The following is a 22411-nucleotide window of genomic DNA, read 5'->3' on the forward strand; positions in this document are numbered from 1 at the left end:
CTTGTAATAATAATAATAATTCCCCAACACTGATAGTAAAATCCTAGTAAAATTACCCCAAAGAGAATTGATAAGTTCAGAAGAGCAGTCTCGTAGTCTCTCTCTCTCTCTCTCTCTCTCTCTCTCTCTCTCTCTCTCTCTCTCTCTCTCTCTCTCTCTCTCTCTCTCTCTCTCTCTCTCTCTCTCTTATATTTATATTTATATTTGTATTTCTATATACAGCATATCTATATTTTGCACAAGCTGAAACTAAATTATTCTCTCTTTCTTGGTCTTTGTATTAATATTATGTCAATTATTTTATCTAAATAATGATATTGTTATTAAAATAACTCTAATATCTAAATTTGATTAAACAAGATAAGATCATAAGATCGATCACTAGATGCATGATGTTGTAGAACAGTATTTCTGCACTGAAATTCTGCTTACTGCCCCAGTGTATGAACACTCTTGGTCTTTTTGAACCTGTCTGCTACTTTTCAGCCCACTGCTGTGACCCTGTTCCTTAGTACAATCCGCCCAGTGGATCAGCTGAAAAAGAGGAAGTCTGCGCTTTCCCTGTAGCATCAGACCTTTATCAGGGTTACATTCCTGCTCCTTCCTTTCTGTCTCAGGTGTCTCCCTACCTGCTCGCCTGAGGTATTCTGCTATTCAAGCAAAACCTCAGCGAGAGACTCAACTGGATTCTTCTAGTAAGCACTACTCAAAACTAAACTTCACCTTAGTAACTTCATAAAATGAATTCTGTTTTCAAATCACCCCTTATCAAATATTCCATCATCTAGTAAAGTTCAGCAGGTTGTACATTTTAAATAAAGCAAACTTGACTTGAGGGGATCAGAATATAAACCGTTAGTTCTCACCATGTTCAGAAATGCATTATACCAGATCCATACTATTTTTGCACAGAATTGCATAATGTACTGTATTTCATGTGACACACAAGTATATCAACTATACAGTTCTACAGTACCTGTCCACTTTTAAAGTGTTTTTTTTTTTTTTTTTTTAAAGGCTAATGGCTTCAACAAAAGTATATTCCACTGATTAACAACCTCATAGTTCACAGCTGGTCTGTCCGAGTTTTCATTAAAAATCTATTCCCCATATAGAGAAAATGAATGGGATTTTTACTTCTGGAACCCATAAGATGTTCGACTTGTTAAATGTAACAGAATCAATATAATTTTTTTATCGGGCTGTCCAAAGATATGACATTGTCCCCAATAAATTAATTAAAATAACTATTTAATTACAAAACTGTATTTCCATCACTCTTTGATTTAAACACGCATGAGGTCACAAGGGCAACAACAATACAGTATACTATCCTGTGTAAAACAGCATTATGCGTTATTGCTTTTACTTAACAGTGTAATAAACAAGAAGTAAATATTGAGTTACTTACATTTTACACACAATATTAACAGTTATTGTATGTATTTTTGCTCCGCCTACAAAAGTAAATGCAGAATCAACCGTTGCATCTCTGAGCAACACATAGCATGCCATTCATGAACGAATCAGTTTTTAAATGAATTGTTTGAGTAAATGATTAAATAATCATAAAGAAATCATAAAGTCACTGTATCTGGAACGCGCAAACACAGACAAGCACAGTGATATAACAGTGAAATGCCCCTCTTTATCTTGTTGAATGTCCGTCCCACGAAAGGCCCAAAAATTAATATTCTGTCAGTAATTACTCACCCTCATGTTGTTCCAACCCCGTAAGACTTTTGTTCATCTGGGCCTCTGAGTGAGGTCACATAGTGTAACAGCGCAGCTCACTATTGGCCGACGCTGGTCATGTGTGTGATGCGTGTGATGCTGGCCAATAGTGAGCCTACGTTCTGACGTACAACCCAGAAGCGCTGTGCTGTTACACCACGTGAACTCACTCTCAAAGAGCATGCACAGAGTCCAAATTAAAACAATTCCCCATCGTCCAAATTAAACAATTCCCCATCGTAAGTACACATTGATGGCCTAAGACACGAAACGAGCGGTTTGTGTGAGAAAACGAACAGTATTTATATCGTTTATACCTCTTGTAACACAGCCACGTCCAAGTGATCTGAGGGCGCGCGCGCATCCTGGTGTGTGACGTGTGCGCAGACTGGTGCATAGATATATACACTAGATGTCGCCTTGGCTACGGCAGTTCATTGGAACGAATGTCTTTAAGGCGACATCTAGTGTATATTTCTATGCACCAGTTGAGCCACTGTAGTCACTTGGACTAATTTAACGATGTCTTTACTAACTTTTTTGGGATGGCAGATATCGATTACATAGAAGCCTATGAAGGCGTGAGCCAGCTCTCAGAATTCATCAAAAATATCTTAATTTGTGTTCCAAAGATGAACAAAAGTCTTACGGGGTTGGAACACCATGAGGGTGAGTACTGTTTATTGAGTTTTCTTTTTTAAAGTCAAGAAACACAAAAATAACAAAGCAAAAAGCAACTATAGAGGGTGAGTAATTACTGACAGAATTTTCATTTTTGGGTGAACTAACCCTTTAACAAAAAGGAAATGCACTGAGATTAAATATTTAACAAGAGCTGTGGTTTTCTAAATTACAACCACCTCCATTTATGTACGTCCATGAAATATTCATATTATAACAAATGCTTTCATAAAGACAATGTGCTAGTGTCAAGATCTCAGATGCTTTAAACATGATCAACATTGTAGCAAACACTTTCAGGCGCATAAATCAAGAACTAAATAAAGCAAATGTGCCACATTAAATAAGGTCCACGCTTGCAAACTGCACCAGAAGTTTGTCAGAGTGGATTGAATCAAAGCAATACACACTCTGTTCAAAAGAAGATTGCCAAATGTACTGAACCCACGGGACCACAGGTTTGTTATTGTTTTATGTTGTCTAGTATACTTGGATGTAAAGTGGTTTTGAGTTCCCACAGGATGTTGTCTACACATATATTAAAGACGAGTAAAATGGTGTGTGCTTCAATTTGACCTACATCTGTGTGTGTGTGTGTGTGTGTGTGTGTGTGTGTGTGTGTGTGTGTGTGTGTGTGTGCGTGTGTGTGTGTGTGTGTGTGTGTGTGTGTGTGTGTTGCCCACATACCTTACAGGACTGTTGCCTACATCTAGGTCCTCAGCTGTGATGGCTCCGACGATGATGCCCACTGGTGTATTCTCGTATGTCTCCATGCTATAAGACAGCCGGCTGAAGACAGGAGGTTCCTCCACATCCAGAACATTCACTTTAACTGTGGCAGTGTCCTTAAAAGGTCCCAAATGTAGGAATCGATGATCAATAACTGTGTTTGAAGCCTCTACTTTAAAGGTGTAGGCCTTTCTGGCTTCATAGTCCAAAAGCTGTAAAATGAAGAATGAGACATCATCAGGTTAAAAGCCTTTTAATTTACTGATCTCTTTATGTTCTTGTCATTTGTGGAAGCAAAAAGTAAGTGATATCAAATTGTTTGTGGCTATATATTGTCAAAGAATAACACAACACAACCAACTTTATTCAGGTCATAAAACTATAAAGTAAAAATGGTTTCCACAACAGAGGGCTCATGCAGAGATCAGAAGTGAGGGGAGCGGAAAGGCAAGGCTGCTCACTCTACCCTGGAATCACAGGAGGGAGAATAAAGGAAAAGAAGAAGAAAGCAAGGAGAAAAGTCTTTGGCCAGTGGCTCTTGCATCACTGCGCTCATTCAGCCATGTAAAGGCAGAAATTGGCACAGTCACACCTGAAAAGCAAAGAATTGTGGCATCTAAGCTCACACATTTCATCTCCATGTTTTATGGGGACATTCCAAAGACATAATGATTTTTATACCGTACAAACTGTATATTCTATCCCAGTAATATTCAAATGGTGGACCTGCTTGGTTCCATCCGGACCGCGTGACATAATTGCACCATTTTACCACTTCTACAGATTAAAGTGAGCAGCGCATCAAAACAACGGAGCTGTTCACACCACAAGCACGCGGGGTCGTGTACGAAAATTATCTTACGGCGCTACATCCTATAATATTTTTATGTAAAGCCAAATGCGCTTCATTCAAGCCCTTTCCGCTCCATGCACGTTGCTTCTCTTCCCTCGCTAAAGATGTAAAGAGCCACATTAAGAGCTGCAGATGACATGGTTATTTTAACAGTAGCAGAAACACAGTGAGCAGAAAAATAAATATTTTTGCTTAAACACAGCCGAAAAAGAGAATGCAGCAAATACAATGATTTTTATCTGTCATAAAAAAAAAACCACCATTTAACTAAACCAGGTTTGTGACAAGTTAATGCATGTGGCCTTTAGACATTTTTTTTTCATAGCCTCAATAATAAGCATTAAGAACATGTAATAATAAACATTTGGAAAATAATTTTAGAGATGGCAAGGGAAGACAAAAATAATAATAATCTGAAATTACTAGTTAACTTTATATTGTGCTCATGATGAAAGTTTTGCTTATTACATTATGTACAGTACATTGCTTGTTTTTAGTAGTTTATTACTTTGAGGAAAATATAAAAATGGTCCATACTTTTCTTGAGGTAAACCCAGTGTGTTTTCTCAGTCCCAAGGCCTTCTATGCGTGCCATGTAGGTGTCTAAATGTAAACTAAAAATAAATAAAAATAGCCTGATCTAACCTTTTTATATTAATAATCTAGGAAGACATATTTACTTTGTTTGGTAAATATTTTAGTAAAAAATCTTAGACATCACTGCTTCGGCTACCAGGACCCAAGATTCTCATCTTTGATGACCATTTTAGAGTGTTTCAGATTTTTTCTTTTACAAAGAACAATGGCTGCCCCGATGGAAATGTATAACTGTTCCAAAAAAGTATTGTCCGGACCTCCGCTGTGAAGGAAATATAGAGACCAGACCCCTTGGGACTTTAATTGAATGAACCTGTTCTATCACCAACCCTAAACCTATGAAAACTTTTAGCATTTTTACATTTTCAAAAAATATAATTCTGTATGATTGATAAGCTGTTTTCCTTATGGGGAACAAAAAATATCACCACAAGGGAAAGATTTTTGATTTAGTCATCTTCGATTGCAATCCCATAACGTAGGCTATGGTTTACTAGACCAGAGTTTCTAGACTAGAGTTTTTTCCACTAATAGTTGCCTGATCGGCTGTGTATGGTTGTGGCTTGAAAATGAACCTATACTAAAAACGTTGATTTCAGGCCCCCTGAAATCAAAATGTATGTTTTTTAGCTATTAGTTTGAATATTGTTGAATGAAAGATTCGTTTAACAACATATATCTTTACTAGAGGAGAAAAATATGTAAGCCTTAAGGTTATGAATAAGCTGGTGTGTTCCAAAACAATGACAAAATTCGCATTTAGGAGATATAAACAAAACTTACAGTCTCTCACTTCCGCTAAAATGGATCATGGATTTGTATGACATCACCGCGGACTTCAGCTTCTCATCACATCTTCTTGAATCAAATGCTAGAATGTTAAGCGTCCCGCCCACTATGCTATAAATACCACCTGGCCAAAGCGACCGTGGCAGTACCAGTACGTTTGGTAGAACCAGTCTATGGGTAGAACACGTATGCTCAGGATCAGTTACTTGTGCTCATGACTCAGTTCAGTCAGTGAACTGTTGGAGTTACTGGAGTAATATACTCCGGGATATTGGTTCATTTCGATTCGTAGGGACTGTAAGGCATGTCTGAAAGCGAGTAGGTGGAAAGTAACTAATACTTTAGTTAATCTACTTGAGTAGATTTTTCTATTTTTTTCTACTTTCTTGAGTATAATTAAACAGTGCACATTTTCGGTAGAACGAAAAAAAGAAGAGAATTTAATTTAACATGTTAACAATACTCCACTTATTTATTTATTTATTTATTTATTTTACTGGCAGTTTTTTATGTTGTAAATCTCTCTTTTTTTTTTTTTATCGGACCTCTCACCTTCTTTGGTTTCAATAGAGAGCCTAAGTCCCTCCCCTTCCGGTCGACCACCATGGGACCTTAGTTCGGAAAAATATTGTATGGTAGTCAATGGCGAGAGACAACAAATATTTTGATCTCGTTTGAATTGTGCCCTGATTTACACATATGATGTTTGTCAATTTAAAAGATGCATTTTAAAGTCAAGAAAGTCGCAGCTTGATGTAAAACTGCTGAAGACTGTGAAAATATGTAATTACAAAGACTACAAACCCAGAAGGCGCACATGGGACGTCATACCTTTTCTCTCAATGAATGAAGCAAACTTTACTGAAGCTAATGTCTTTCATTTTTTCTATAGTCTTACATTATAATCGTAACGTTACGCCGTCATGCCTGAGTGTTTTGAGCCAGAATACACACATACGAGCAACGGATCTTGTGACGTACATAGTGCGAGACGAGAGATGTAGTTCATTGAGCGATTTTCACATAAAACTAAACGTTACTCTTCTGTTTTATGACAAACTGCGACTTTCTTGACTTTCATAATTACCTTTTAAATTGACAAACATCATATGTGTAATTCAGGGCACAGTTCAGACGGAATAAAAAGATAAGTTGTCTCTCGCCATTGACTTCCATACATATTTTTTCCGAATTAAGGTCCCATGAGCCGGAAGCGGAGGGGCGGGACTTAGGCTCTCTATTATGAAATGATTCAAATGAAGACATTCAAATGATCTTACCTGGACTTACTTTTCAAATTTAGTAATAAAACAAATCGCTCTTGACAACAGGGAAAGCTAGTTTGCTTAGCATATTGTCAAACACTACAATTTATCAGTTTAATATCATGTTTTGCTCCAAAATCACAATACATGTCAGTCGCTTTGAAATTACTTCTGTGGTTTCATGTTGCTTCTTAACACAAGAGTGAGAATATATTATACACTCACCTAAAGGATTATTAACACCTGTTCAATTTCTCATTAATGCAATTATCTAATCAACCAATCACATGGCAGTTGCTTCAATGCATTTAGGTGTGTGGTCCTGGTCAAGACAATCTCCTGAACTCCAAGCTGAATGTCAGAATGGGAAAGAAAGGTGATTTAAGCAATTTTGAGCGTGGCATGGTTGTTGGTGCCAGACGGGCCGGTCTGAGTATTTCACAATCTGCTCAGTTACTGGGATTTTCACGCACAACCATTTCTAGGGTTTACAAAGAATGGTGTGAAAAGGGAAAAACATCCAGTATGTGGCATTCCTTCAATCTGATGAATCTTTGACTGAAATAACCACTAGTTACAACCGAACAGCAAAGCATTTGTGAAGCCACAACACGCACAACCTTGAGGCGGATGGGCTACAACAGCAGAAGACCCCACTGGGTACCACTCATCTCCACTACAAATAGGAAAAAGAGGCTACAATTTGCACGAGCTCACCAAAATTGGACAGTTGAAGACTGGAAAAATGTTGCCTGGTCTGATGAGTCTCGATTTCTGTTGAGACATTCAGATGGTAGAGTCAGAATTTGGCGTAAACAGAATGAGAACATGGATCCATCATGCCTTGTTACCACTGTGCAGGCTGGTGGTGGTGGTGTAATGGTGTGGGGGATGTTTTCTTGGCACACTTTAGGCCCCTTAGTGCCAATTGGGCATCGTTTAAATGTCCACCCCTTTATGACCACCATGTACCCATCCTCTGATGGCTACTTCCAGCAGGATAATGCACCATGTCACAAAGCTTGAATCATTTCAAATTGGTTTCTTGAACATGACAATGAGTTCACTGTACTAAAATGGCCCCCACAGTCACCAGATCTCAACCCAATAGAGCATCTTTGGGATGTGGTGGAACGGGAGCTTCGTGCCCTGGATGTGCATCCCACAAATCTCCATCAACTGCAAGATGCTATCCTATCAATATGGGCCAACATTTCTAAAGAATGCTTTCAGCACCTTGTTGAATCAATGCCACGTAGAATTAAGGCAGTTCTGAAGGCGAAAGGGGGTCAAACACAGTATTAGTATGGTGTTCAATCCTAATAATCCTTTAGGTGAGTTTATATTAAATGCTATGATACAAGCTATGTTGATTAGCATTGCATTAAAGGGTTAGTTCACCCAAAAATGAAAATTAGCCCATGGTTTAGGCTACTCACCCTCAAGTCATTCTAGGTGTGCATGACATTCTTCTTTCAGACGAATACAATCAGAGTTATATTAAAAATGCCCTGGCTCTTCCAAGCTTTATAATAATGGCTGGAACAAATTTGAAGAAAAATAAAATACACACGGCTCCAGTGGGTTAATAAAGCCCTTCTGAAGCGAAGCCATGGGTTTTTGTAAGAAAAATAGGCTTCCCATATTTATAACTTTATAATCTAAAATAACTAGCTTCCACCAGACGACCGTACGCATACTACGCAAATCGACATGCGCCACAAGAGTAACCCATATGGCACACGTATGACGTAGGATGTAGGAGTATCGTAAGCTTAAACACCTCTCGCGGTTTAAACAAATAGGGCTATGCTCTTCTATTATATAGAAATCCTCCAACATTTCTCTTCAAAATTGCTAATTCGCGACCAGGGTTTTGTTTAGCTCTTTTCTCTGAGCTTCCACGTTTGTCATATTACGTTTGTGCATTGGGTCAGGTGTTAGTCTTCCTCCGTAAATCGATGCGTACGGCCATCTGGCGGAAGCTTGTTTATAACGTTTTAAATATAGGTATTTTCCATACACAAACGCATAGATTCACTTCAGAAGGCCTTTATTAACCCCCTGGAGTAAAGGTGGAGCACTTTTATCATGGATGGATGCACCTTTTTGGGCTTCAAATTTTCTCCAGCCATTCACTGCCATTATAAAGCTTATAAGAGCCAGGACATTTTTTAATATAACTCTGATTGTATTCGTCTGAAAGAAGAATATACACCTAGGATGACTTGAGGGTGAGTAATCATGGACTAATTTTCCTTTTTGGGTGAACTATCCCTTTAAAGACATACATCATTCTTATGAAAATACCTGAGATAGCTTGATGAACACAGATATATTATCGCTATCATCTGTTTGTCTTCATTTTTCATCAGTAAAACATCTCTATTTGCATGCTATTATATCCATATAAGGCATTTCCTGAAATGGCATAAGTTTAATACTTCTATGAATCTCACTTGTGGACTTTCTGCGCGAGGGATGAATCAGTGGCTTCCAGTATGAATGAAACAGATGACATGAGAGTGTTTAGCCCTCCATATCGCTATCATCTCCCCATTTTGGGTAAAAATAGAAAAATAATACTTAAGTACTTTGTAACGTAGTTACCTGAGTAGTTTTTAAGCAAACTACTTATTTACTCTTACTTGAGTCATATTATTTTTCAGTACTTCTACTTGTACTCAAGTAAATTATTACTTAAATAGCAATACTTTTACTTAAGTACAATTTATTAGTACTCTTTCCACCGCTGCGAGTAACTTTAGAAAGCTGGATCAGCGCTGACTCAAGACGCTAATTGTTTTGAACGATTCAGTTCGATTTGGTGAACTGGTTCAATTGGTTCACTAAAGATAACCGGTTCTAAAGAACGATTCATTCACGAACCGGACATCACTACCATTGACACGTCACAGATCAATATGGGTTGGAGATGTGAGCATGGTTGCTAAAACGCTAGAGTTTTATTCCGTTTTCCAACTGTACATTGGTTAAGAATTAAATGGCTAGAATTTTTTTTCACACCTTTATTGAATCCAACTTATCATCAGCGCTTGGATTCGCTTCCATGGTGCTGTCAACAAATACGACTTGCTGTCTGTGAGGTAAACTTAACGCTATTGGCTATTTGAAATGGGGGAGGAGTCATTTAATATGTCCCGCCTTAGCTTCCTGTTTCCAAGGCACTTCAGTGGGTCTTTAACCTAAAAATGCGCCTCTGTGAAAAATACATTTATTCAAGTGTGCTATTAGGATACTTATTTAAAAAAAAAAAAAAAAAAGAAATACTTTCAGTCTACTTTTTATACTCTTCTCAGAAATATACTGTAGCTATGTACTTCACATAAATAAACTTAAAATTGCACTTAACTTACTGACAGAAAACATACTGACAGCAAAGTCTAAGTATGTTTGGCCTATATTTGTCTCAGTCTTTTGATCAAGATATAGGCTACTTGGCTTGTAGTTGTATTTACTTCTTTGACTGAGTAGCTTACTTTTTTCACATAGTTTTACATAAACTGTCTTATAAACTTACATTGTTTGAAAATGTTGATTTATAAAGAAAACAGATATGCCCCTAATTCTGAGTATCTGAATTTCTGTGTAGTCCACTGGTAGTGAAAATAGGAATTTACCATATCTACTTCACTCTTTCCCTGCCATTGACTGAATTTTCCGGCTATCCACGTTTCACTGTTATACTGTTCTGTACTTCTGAAAGAGTACAGAATCTCTGGATCAAAACGAGGAAGCAGAAACAAGTGATAGTAGATTGCTTATACGCAAATGTAAAATAATGCGATCATCAAACGTTAAACAGCATATAAATAAAAACTGCCTAAAGTTACCCGAATGAAATGTCGAACCCATGAGAAAATTCTTAGCTTATTGTAGTTTTTTGTTTTTTTGTTTTTATAAAACTTGACCACATTCAAGTGTTGATTAAAAAAAGGAAGCTACAATGAAATGTTTTTTTTTATTTATTTTTTTTTTATGGAAAGTTAGGCCTAAAGTACAATTAAAGGTATATAACAAGTATTAAAAAATACCTAAATAGGAACATACTTAAGTATGTAAACCGTAAACTATATTGTTATGTTCACTTAAAGAAAATTTACAAGTATACTTGCAGTAGTATAAAACTACTAAACTAGTAGTTTACTGAGATATACTTCAAAGTGTACTATCATAAACTAAAATATGTGCCACAAGTATTTGACTATTAAAACGATGTTATACATATAAGTTCACTTGTATTGTTGCAGTAATGAAAAACTTAGTTGTAAACTAGTGTACTCAAAGTTTACTACAGTTACACTTAAAGTATACTTTATAATATAATATAATATAATAGTATACTTACTACATAAAGTACCGGTATACTTAAAAATATAATTGAACTTTACTTGACTATACTTAATAAAATGAACTTGAGTATTCAAGTATATTCAAGTCTCAAATATTATTTTACAATTGCTCAATCACCAAAAAGCTCCATAAGAGAACAAATATAAATATTGAAATAAAACACCATTTAAACTGAACAGTTCTTGTTTTGCTCATGGAAGTTTTTGTATTAGCAACAGAAGCAATTCTTTGTCTACATTTTTTGACATCACTAAAAATGATAGATATTCAGCATCTACATCAACAGATTTTAGATTTGTAAAAAAAAAAAAAAAAAAAAAGAATTAATTTTCAGCACACCTCTGTAAAAACCATTCCAGACCAGAGTGCAGTGTGTTGATCTGAAAAGAGAAACTTTTAGTGCATTTGGGTTGCTTAATGAGTGTATAAAGAACAATTTATGCCAGTCTGTTGAAAGCCAAAAACAATACACATAAGTCTTCAAGAACACCTCATGGTATATCATTCCTCAACAATGTTAAAAGAGACATTTTCATAAAAAAAAAATAAAACAAAAAAAAAATTCCTGTTGTCATTGTCAGCCAAGAATTTTTCAAAGACCTCAGTGTTACTCAAAAAGCATCAGCTTCATGTCTACATCACACTGCTGTTCTGCAGGAGGTCTTGTCATTGGTGACAGCACGCAACAATTATGTCTGCCATTGTCATTTCAAGCTAGTGTTGAGGTACGCGTCTGCCTCGCTGTCTGCAGGCTAACCATAGTGCTGACCATGCTGAAAGAATACCTCAGACATGACAGGACAGAGACCCATCTGGCCAATCAGAAGCACAGAAGCCTCTATATAGCAACTTTTGGTCACAGTTAAAGACTGTAGCATTAAAACTTAGCTTACAAATTCTGACCTGATAAACAATACATCAGTATCATAGTTGTTTCAGTCTGGTCTATATTACAAAACCATTCATTTTAGTATAAACATGTCCTGTTTCTGGTTGTTGTGTCCTTTTATGCCTCTGTTACAGAGATTGATTACACTGGACATCTTTAGATGCCACTGTTAGTTGTTTCAGAGTCTTCTGGCTCTTCCTCAGAGAATTAACACAAATACCATTTTCTCTATTTTGGATCATTTCCACTCAAAAGAGTATGCTAATCAGATGCTAGTCCATAGAGCTGTTTTGTTATTCAATACAGTGCACATTCCAAAACTTTCATTAATTCCCCAACTAATTGACATTTATTCATGAATTTTTTATTGCACTTCTACACAGCAAGTTGAGAAGTATTCAAAATTCGTTCCAACTTTGAATACTTGTTTCTTCAAAGAAAAATAGAGTTTTTTTTTTTTTTTTTTTACCACCCGCTCTATGTACAATAAAACAGTTTTTATTATGCTGCTGATATGACTGGATTCTTCATCTCATATGTGTGTACATCCTTTTAAACTATTATTTATTTATTTTTTTTAACTAGGCTGTACATGTAAAAATGTTTCATTGAGGAATGACTTACAGAGTGAACCTTTAACATAATCATATGTTGAAAGAACAAAGCCCACCTTTCAATCCTGTTGATAATATAGAGACAATTATCCCTTGAACCCATTACCTCAGTAGATCCTCTTTATGCTCAAACCAGCACTGAGCCCATAAAGCCATGAGACCCCAAATGTTCAGCCTTATTTCAGAAAAGTCCCTGTATAGAGCAGGGGCATGATGGAACGGCTCATCAAAGAGAAATAAAGGGAGAGGGAAGTCTGTTATTGAGGACAGAGGGAAGAAGGGTTCATTGTCACTGACCCTCCTGCATGCCCCATGGTGAGGATCCCACATATCCATTTCCAGACTTTTTTTTGGGTCACCAGATATGGCACACCCATTTTGCAATGTAAGGACTATGTCTCTTTGTCCTGTACAGCCTCAGCCTGGGGAATAAAAAAGTGGAGATAAAAGACAGAATGAAGGACGGACTAATATTTTCATTCTGCCTTTTATAATTTACTGTTGATGAAATTTATGAAAATTATGAATTATGGGGCCATTTCACAAAAAGGGTACAAAAAGAGGATGGATGGATGGACAGATTTCTGTAATCGTGATTAATTGATCATTCAAATTATGTATAAATATATATATATATATACACAGTATATATATACCCTATATGGAATGTACTATGAAACGAGGCATAGCCCCCTAAAATGCTTTTCTATTCTTCATATGCATCTCTCCATCTGCTGCAGAGATAGATGAATAGCAGCAGTGGCTGCAGTCTTTATGTGTCCACAGACTACACTAGCTTTGAGTAATGAAATAGTAACCTCTCTACTCCCTGGAGGATGAGAGCACTTCAGCCTCATCCACACGCCTTTACCAAGGCATTTGTTTCAGCTAAGCATTTATAGCCAGCACATCTATGACTGGCCATGCGCGTCTGAGGGGATTTCTACTTGTCGCATCATATCACGATGTAGATGCTCTGATGGGGGAAATCATGTATTCATGTCCACAAAATCTAAAAAAATATTGGGCACTTTCTTGGGGAAACTCAAACAATGTATTGAGAGGTCAGCACCCCAATATATATATATATATATATATATATATAATATATATATATATATATATATATATATATATATTTTTTTTTTTTTTTTTTTTTTTTTCACATGTTGGCAAAACAGGAAAGGGAAAGTAATGTTCTAAGGAAAACCACAAAGAACATAAAGAATTGATAAGTCCAAGAGCAGGCATTGCGTGGTTAAGCATTCACACTTTTATGGCTTTATGCATTATTCATAAAGGATGCTTTGGATGGCCATCCAGTAATAAGATATGACTCACCTCGGGTAAACACACACAAGCCCCTGAATGAAGGAGCACAAGGGGTTATTGCTATCATCCTTGAATTCACGTGTGTGAAAAAGAGATGCAAATGGAATTGTGATTTGCATCTGATGTCACCCGGCCTTATCCAGAATATAAATATTGCCTAAACAAACATTCAAATGCTGTCAAAGAATTAACTTACTGTGTGGTAAAGGAGCTCCTGGTTCATGGGCAATGCATAAGCTACATATGAAACTGTTCTATAATATCGTGCACTATATTATTAGTCAATAGATTTGTATGAGAAAGAAATTTAAGTCATTATTCTCTGACAATCTATATCCTCAGTAGAAGTTCCGTCCTCCCTATACGCAAAGTATGCAAGTTGCCCAAACCACCAGGGGCCCCCCTTGCTCTCAAAGATGATTTAATAACTAGGGATGTACTGTAATAGTTTCAGTTTTGATTTTGGCTTCCAACTATTCTGAAAACATGATGCCGCATTCCGTTCCTTTCCTTTAAAGCGGTACGCTGTCACCCCTTGCATAACATCCATATCAGTCAAATCATGTAACAAAAAACAAAGAAAAACAAAAAAAACAGGAACAACAAAAAGCTAAAAAGCATATTGAGCTGCGAAAGAAATGCTGCTCCCCAGGCGGCTTTCTGTCCGTGAGATGCGAGATGGAGCGAAACACAGACAACTTTGGGCTTTGGGTGTGTGCTTAAATTGACAAATGCACTCAAATATGTAAAAATGCCTGTCTTGGTAAGTTTTCACCAAGTTTTTCAGTTATGTCTTAAATGAACATAAACAGTTGGGTAAGTAAGTAATCGAATGCTTGTCAGTATATTAGATCTGTACATTTGGTCCCAAAGTGACAGCAGCCTAACCTGCTGTCTGTGCCATTTAGTGTTAATCAAACGACAAAAGAAAACAAGAGTTCAACAATTCACTGCTCTTTACTGAATAACTTTAGTAACTTTATTAAGAATCAATGTATTTTTAATTTAGAATAGCCTAAATAAGATTATACAGACTTTTATTTTTACATTTGATACTTTATTCAATTTCTGTATTAATAATTAATAATTAATAATCAGCAAGGATGCATTAAATTGATTAAAAGTGACAGTAAAGACATTTTTAATGTTACAAAAGATTTCTGTTTCAAATAAATACTGTTCTTTTGAACTTTCCATTCATCAAAGAATCCTGGAAAATATTAAGTACACAGCTGTTTTCAACATAAATAATAATATGATATGTTTCTTGAGTGCCAAATCAGCATATTAGAATGATTTCTGAAGGATGTGACACTGAAGACTGAAAAAATGCCTGCTGAAAATTCAGCGTTGCCACCATGACAAAAATTGCATTTTAAAATAAACTTCTGAACGGTAGTTTAAATATACAGTAAAAAAAAACAGCCACATACAGTACCTAATCTTACTTTTCTGAAACTGAAAATGACTACAAGAAGCCATACTCTACCTTTTTCAGTATGACTGTTCCTTCTTGTGTGTTCTTATTGCTGTAAATATCAAACATGGAGCTCCCATCACCAGCAATGATGCTATATTCTACTTCAGCATTCTTCCCAGAGTCAAGATCATGAGCTTTGACCCTTCCCACCGATGAGCCCACAGGTGAAGATTCAAGAACACGCAAGTGAAAGATACCTGTTGAAATTCACAAACAACTTTATCAGTGATCAAATTAGGAATAGTCATAACCCTCTACATTTAGACATCATAGTTAACAGTAATCATCCACTAATCACTTCAGGAGCTCTGGAGAAAAGATCTGGAATGCTAATCACATTTGCAAAAATAAACTCTATGTAGTTGTTTGTGTTTGGTAAGAGCCCTTGAGGTCTTAATCATGGCCAATTGTAAATCTGAGGTTCTTCTCGGGTCATGAATTACTGTTCAGTCCCAGTTTTAAAGAAAGCCCCTCTCTGCTATCAGTGACTGCCATTAACTGAATTAAACAATTCAAATAATGGACTCATGTTTAAGGTTTCCACAGAGCAAACCAGATTAAATTCACATTAAGATAAACCCCAGGGATAAACTGCTGCTGATATAGAAATGCTGACAGTATACTGTAAGCCTGAGGGTGTTCTATAATAATTCCTGAATCTAGAAACATCTATTTTTGAGCATACTTTTAGAAAACCGCGGTGGGTTGTCATTGACATCACGGAGAGTGATATTGATGGTAGTGGTTCCAGCTAAGCCCCCAAGCTGACCGCCCATGTCCTTAGCCTGTATGGCCACCTGGTACATTTCTTTAACCTCCCTATCCATATTAGGTAAGGCAACTCTTATGACCCCTGAGACAGAAAAAGAAAGAGAAACAGAGATGGCATGTAAGAACATACAAATTTTAGCATTAATAAAATGTCAAGATAAAGAGTTAATAGAGTTAAAATTCAATGAAGAGTTTATTGTAATCAACCAGTATAGATATTTAGTAATAGTAGTTCAGTCTCATTTACATTCATGAATAATATGGTTTAACCATTTGCTCATTTTATTTTTAGTGTTGCTCTTGAGTTTGTTCTCATATTTAGTAACTTGCTAGGTCTGCATGCAGTATATTAAATTATTTAATGAGTGTGCATGTGATGTGTTCACACGTGTTTTTGCTGTTAAACTCAAAAGGTGTAGGCCTAGGTCAGTGGAACGGAAAAAAACGGCAGATTTTTTTTTAATGAAAAGTTGAAAAGTACCGCGTAATGCTGTCATGCTGCAAGAGACGGTAGACTCGAGAACAACAGTTCTACCAGAAAGACTCGGGACAAAAAATGGTGTAAAAAAACATATATTTATTAACAGCCCAGCAAGCAAATATTTATAAAGTTCTTTGGTGTAGAAGCCCTGTCCGTAGCACGCAATCCGAGGGTAGCGGAATCTGCATTTCCTGCCTGAAGACGAAGGCAGGGGCGCAGCCCGGTATGGGAAGGGACCATCCTGGTGTAGGTGGGGAGGATGGAGGCAGGCCTAATTGTTTGCGTCAGCATCTGCGAACTAAGACGTGCGTACTGATCTTTTATACTGCAAGTATTAGCACATGAATGGATAGATGTGAAGGTAATAAGTGACGTAAGGATTGAGTCTTCCTGGCAGAACTTGCGCTAAAGCTTTCATTTTCACGCCCATCTAGCGCGTTTTTACTTTGAAAAACAGTGGAAAAGTAGCGCAGTGGAATGGAAAAACACATTATGTATGAATGGCCCCTAAAAGACAGTGTTATCTTGCATGTGAATATTTCAACACAACCATTAAAAAAGTTATAAAAATGGTTTTTATTAACATTTAAAATAACTTAAAATTTTCTCAATCTAATAAATTTTAATCTGAAGGGCTGTTTTTAACTTCCAAGAGACCTTAGTAACATCAAAAGTGGCATCAAATCTAAAACAAGAATAGTTTTGAGACTGTGTATATTTTGAAACACAGAATAAAGTGACATTTACTTAATAATTAAGTTAACTTGAACTCAATGAAACTTTTGCCCTCGGTTCTAAGAACAGCACGATTCTCTTCTGATGGACGTAAAAGACCTACAGCGATATGAAGAATAAAACAGGCCTTCATTAATCTGTGCTGCAATGCCTATGTGAGCTGTATCACAAAAAGGCGAACCTCTGACATTCTTCAAAAGACTAATCATTCCTAATAGCTCCCCTCTCAAAGGAGCTACTTTTTGATCAGAAGATGATGCATGACACAAGGTGAATAAAATAACAAAGGCAATGCCGTAGAAAGGCTTTGAGCAGAGCGGTGAGTTCAACTCACAAAAAGACCATTTGTTAAATATAACAACCACCCAAAAATCAACTATTCCTCACCTGTCTTGGGGTCAACAGAAAAGTAGGGCTGCCCATGAAGGATGCTGTACACAATCCGCGCGCTGTTCCCATAAGTGGGGTCATCAGCGTCAGTGGCGGTTATTTGCGTCACACATGTGCCTGATCATGAAAGAGACCATAAGAATTTCCACATGCAAAAAAATATTGATGAATACAGACTATATTAATAATCCTGAGATACTTCCTTTAAAAGAAAAGCTAAATGATCATACTGCAAATAGGCAAACTTGTAAATAGACATGCATTGTGTAACAGATTTATGGTTTATGTTTGTCTCAATTTGTTTAATCATGTGTCAGCCAGAGGAGAAAGGACTCCTTGCTAAGTCTTGGATCCTCCAAGGGTTTCTTCCACATCAGCTTAAATATCTCAGAGAGTTTTTCCTTGTCAGTGTCGCTTATGGCTTGCTCACTGGAAGTTGTAAAGCGGTATACTTTGTAAAGCTGCTTCAGAACAACATTTATTAAAAGCAGTATACAAAGATAAATAATGGTAGGTTTTATATCTTTAATATACATTTGTACTTCACATTAGGTTCCACTATGATGTAAATATGAATATATATGAAGAGCAGAAGAATGACATAGCACACAGAAAGGCATTTGCTCTCATTCTTTGCATTTGTAGTCCAAATGTTGCATTTAATGTTTTATGATATTAAGTTGGTTTAAAAAAAAATCACAAAATATATTTGATAAATGCATGTATATTGTTCATCCATCATGAATATGTTGTGACCTCGTAATGTTTAAGCAAAATGTCATAACTCGACCCTCAGGAAAAAACAATTCTCTGGTGATGTATACCAGACTTCTCCAATCATTTAGTTCACTTAAACCCCAACCCTTCACAATTGACTGTAAGCTTGCATTCTTTTGATTTCAAATCAACAATTAATTGATAGAGCCAAGTCCTCACCCATTTGTAACACAGGTGTGTTGCTACTTCTTTTTCATAACAAATTTAAAGCAGTAGCCTATACATTGCTTATTTGTCATACTTTTTTAACTAAACAAATCATATCTTTTCTTGCAAATGTACACTATTAAAAAAAAAAATGTGAGTATAGGCTGCATAGATGTTCATCTATTGAACTACACTGTAAAAACTAAAGGAGCCTCAAGTATCCTGTTGGATACTCAAGGAACTTCAAAATGTAATGTTGGTGCCTCAAAGCTCTTTTTCCTATAGTAGGGTTACTGGAGGAGCATTGACAATCTTTGAGGTTCTTGCTGGAACTTATGGGATCCTTTAAGCACTTTGCATTTACTTCAGAGGTTCTGGAGTCACCTTTTCATTACCATGAGACCTCGAAGTGCTTTGGGGGAAAATAGAGGAACTTGAATGCGATAAAAGGGTTATTGGAAGATCTTTTAACATTTAAGTGGTTCCTGGAAGATCTCTTATGTTAAAGCCAGCATCTGGAGGAACCCAATGGTTCAGTGAGGCCCGAATTAGATTATTATTCTATTATTATTATCCTATTATTATTATTATTATTATTATAGGCTACTTAAGTTTGATTCAGTATACATACCCAGGTGAAAAAGACGTACTATTAAATGTATTAAAAATGTACTTGAGTGTGTTTTTAGTAGACCTACAATACAAATATAGCCTACTTTAATGCATTTTTATTATTATTATTATTAGGCAAGTTTGATTCAGTATACATACCCAGGTGAAAAAGATGTACTATTAAATGTATTAAAAATGTACTTGAGTGTGTTTTTAGTAGACCTACAATACAAATATACTTTAATGCATTTTTAATACATTTAACAGTAACTATAGTCTTTTTCACTTGGGTAGCTTACATATATTTAGTATAGGCCTATTTTATTAAGTCATTTAAACCTTAAACAACAACACTAAATAATAATAATATTATATAAAGAAGAAGAAGCAGGAGGAGAAAAGTATTATTCTGTCACGAAACTGCTGCTATTCCTCTGCTGTCGTCGCTTCAGTGATCCTCGCGCTGCTCGCGCGCAACAAAGCTCAGCTGATCGTCATCAGGAAAGTAACGGCTCCTCTCATCAAAGCTTCCGCCGTTTATTCGGCTCTCCATTACAAGGTTTGTAAACTCGCCAAATAAATATAAATACAGAGTCTACTCACTATATATTTAAACACACATATATATAAAGTAAATTTATTATACATTACTACGTTTTTACAGTGTTTACCACTCGTTTATTGCACAGTATCTGGTATGAAGGTTTTACCCGCGATGCTAACTACGTTGATCTAATGAACAAATGGAAATGATTGACTTATTGTCTTAGATTGATTTAGTCATTCAATTCAACATATTTTGTAGGGGAGACCGGGGACAGTTGCAACACTTTTTGCATTTCTCTCAATTACTCAGAGACTATTTGGACTAGACCAGCCAAATTTGTATATTAAACTTGCATCTGTCTGCTAATTACCCATACCATTTAAAGATGATTATATATGACATATCGTTCACAGTATTTATTTGAATGGAAGAAGTCAGATGTTGCAACTGACCCCGACCCAGGGACGGTTGCAACATGATTAAAAATACCTTAAATTTAATTAATTAACTTAATCTTCTTGTCTCAATGAGCATATAATTCTGAAAATATTAACTGTTTTAGGCCTACTATAATATTATAGTATTATTTATTTCAATAATATTATTGTAGCCTATTATTTATTTATTTAGTCATATTTATCAAATAACGGTTATTGAGTTTTGTTTGTTCATGCGTAGAACATAGGCCTACATAGATTCAGTGTGCAGGTGTTACAGATGCTATTCAATCTCTCCATATTTTAGTGTCAGACAGGAAGAATTGAACAATTTGCAATGCAACAAACTTTTATTAAACATGCAATTTATAACTTGTTGCAACCGTCCCCGACCCTATCAGCCATGACAGAACATCATATTCCTGCTAGACACACTGACTTTGACACATGCTAACCATGTCACTTAGAAGTCAGCACAACAGTAATTCAAACTAAGTAAGTTTTGATTAATTCATACAAAATTTCAGGACAGTATGACAAAAATATATCTAGTGAAAAAAATTACTTTCATACCTCCAAAACAAGTTTTGTTCAATAAATGCAGCAGCAGATGTTGAATGTGTCTACCGTTTTCTTGGTGGGAGGAGGGTCTAACTGTGCATGTTCAGTGTGAGTGTCATCACTCTAGCTTGTTTCTGATTGGAGAAAAATGACATGTTGCAACCATCCCCTGTTACAACTGTCCCCGGTCTCCCCTACAACTGTGTCTTCAAATTGCTGATATAGCCTAACTAATTTAGAAAATTCTCTGATTCTTGGCGTTTGTTATGAATAAGAAAAACAGGTTATAGTTTGGTCTGTTTTTGTTTAGCCTAACTTTACTACAGGTGCCCTCATTCTCTCAAATACCATTTTAAAGCCATTTACTGGTCAATAAATATTATGTTGTGAATAATCAGCTTTGTTCTTTTGTTTCCCCAGAACAACCATTACATTTCTAAAATAATCTGAACATTTCAGTGGCAACATTGAATTACAGTAAGTTACCTGCACCACATGCAAGTACTTTATTACTATGAACTTTCTCTGTGTGAAATTGTATTGTTTGACTGTGTACTTGTGTTTTTTAATCAGTTACTCTCTGAAAATCTTTTCTCATGATCTCAAATCTCATTCATGTTAGTCAGAAAAATAATATCACAGGTTTGATTCACAAAAAATGCTATAGACATTTTAACTCTGAATTATAACTTAAAGTTTAGTCTTTTTCGACAAAAAAATAAATAAATAGGAAAAAGCAATTAGGCTTCAGAAGACTTGCAACACAACCCATAACACATGAGTTGTGAACTCATTGATTATTTTTAGGATCTTTTCTGGGACATTTTTGGAGCTTAACCATTTTTACATAAATTGTTGCATTGAATTGAACTTAGACAAGTGTGCATAAGAATGGTTTCATGAATGATTTACACAATTTTTTTCTGCTTGTGTTTCATGCAGTGTCAGCGATCGGTGACTGGGGTTGCATTATGCCTGAGATCTGCTTTTGGGTTCCACAGACAGAAAGTCAAACAGGTTTGGAACGTCACAAGGCTGAGGAAATTATTTAAATTTCACAACTATCACTTTAATAACATTACTAACAGTAAATTTTGTACTTTGCAGGGATCTCGGTAAGCTGAAATACAAGTTTGATCAAGAATAAAAATCCTCCTGTAGACCTGAAAATCATTGAAGTGCCTGGACCATCCACCAGAAAAGAGGAAAAACAAACGGAAAACGATGCTGTACCTTTTCACTTTTCTAACTCATTAAGTACCTCACACCAACTTGGTCCCATAGTGACATTTTTGACCACAAACGAAATTGCTGATCGTGTGAATTCATATTGAAATGACTGAATTCACCAGTGAACATTCACAGAACAACAGATCATTTTACTGCACCTTAAATCTGTTTCGGGTCGAAGCATCTACTTCTACTTCCTCTATCTTGTTTCATGAGAATACTCAACAACCATTTATGAACACTGTTGATTCAAGTCACACATTTAAGATTTTCAAAAGCCATAGTGTACATTACAGTCTCCAGTCTCACGGCATCCCAGACTTAAACATTGCATTTTATGATTCAAAATAGCTGAATAACTAACCATCAGAGATTTCAGTATAGAG

General features: G+C 36.1%; 1 protein-coding gene across 1 annotated transcript in view; it reads right to left on the bottom strand.

Annotated features, from left to right (window-relative positions):
* The window catches only part of cdh12a (cadherin 12a), a gene marked incomplete at its 5' end in the record, with an annotated part of 42688 nt that overhangs the window by 14122 nt on the left and 6155 nt on the right, over positions 1 to 22411 (bottom strand). The window contains 4 exons of the mRNA XM_081373711.1: positions 3103 to 3356; positions 15347 to 15534; positions 16023 to 16190; positions 17712 to 17831. Of these exons, the coding sequence (XP_081229837.1) occupies positions 3103 to 3356; positions 15347 to 15534; positions 16023 to 16190; positions 17712 to 17831 (730 nt within the window). The remainder of the gene's footprint in view (positions 1 to 3102; positions 3357 to 15346; positions 15535 to 16022; positions 16191 to 17711; positions 17832 to 22411) is intronic.

Source organism: Scardinius erythrophthalmus, assembly GCF_964197995.2.
Source record: "Scardinius erythrophthalmus genome assembly, chromosome: 9".
Taxonomy (NCBI): domain Eukaryota; kingdom Metazoa; phylum Chordata; class Actinopteri; order Cypriniformes; family Leuciscidae; genus Scardinius; species Scardinius erythrophthalmus.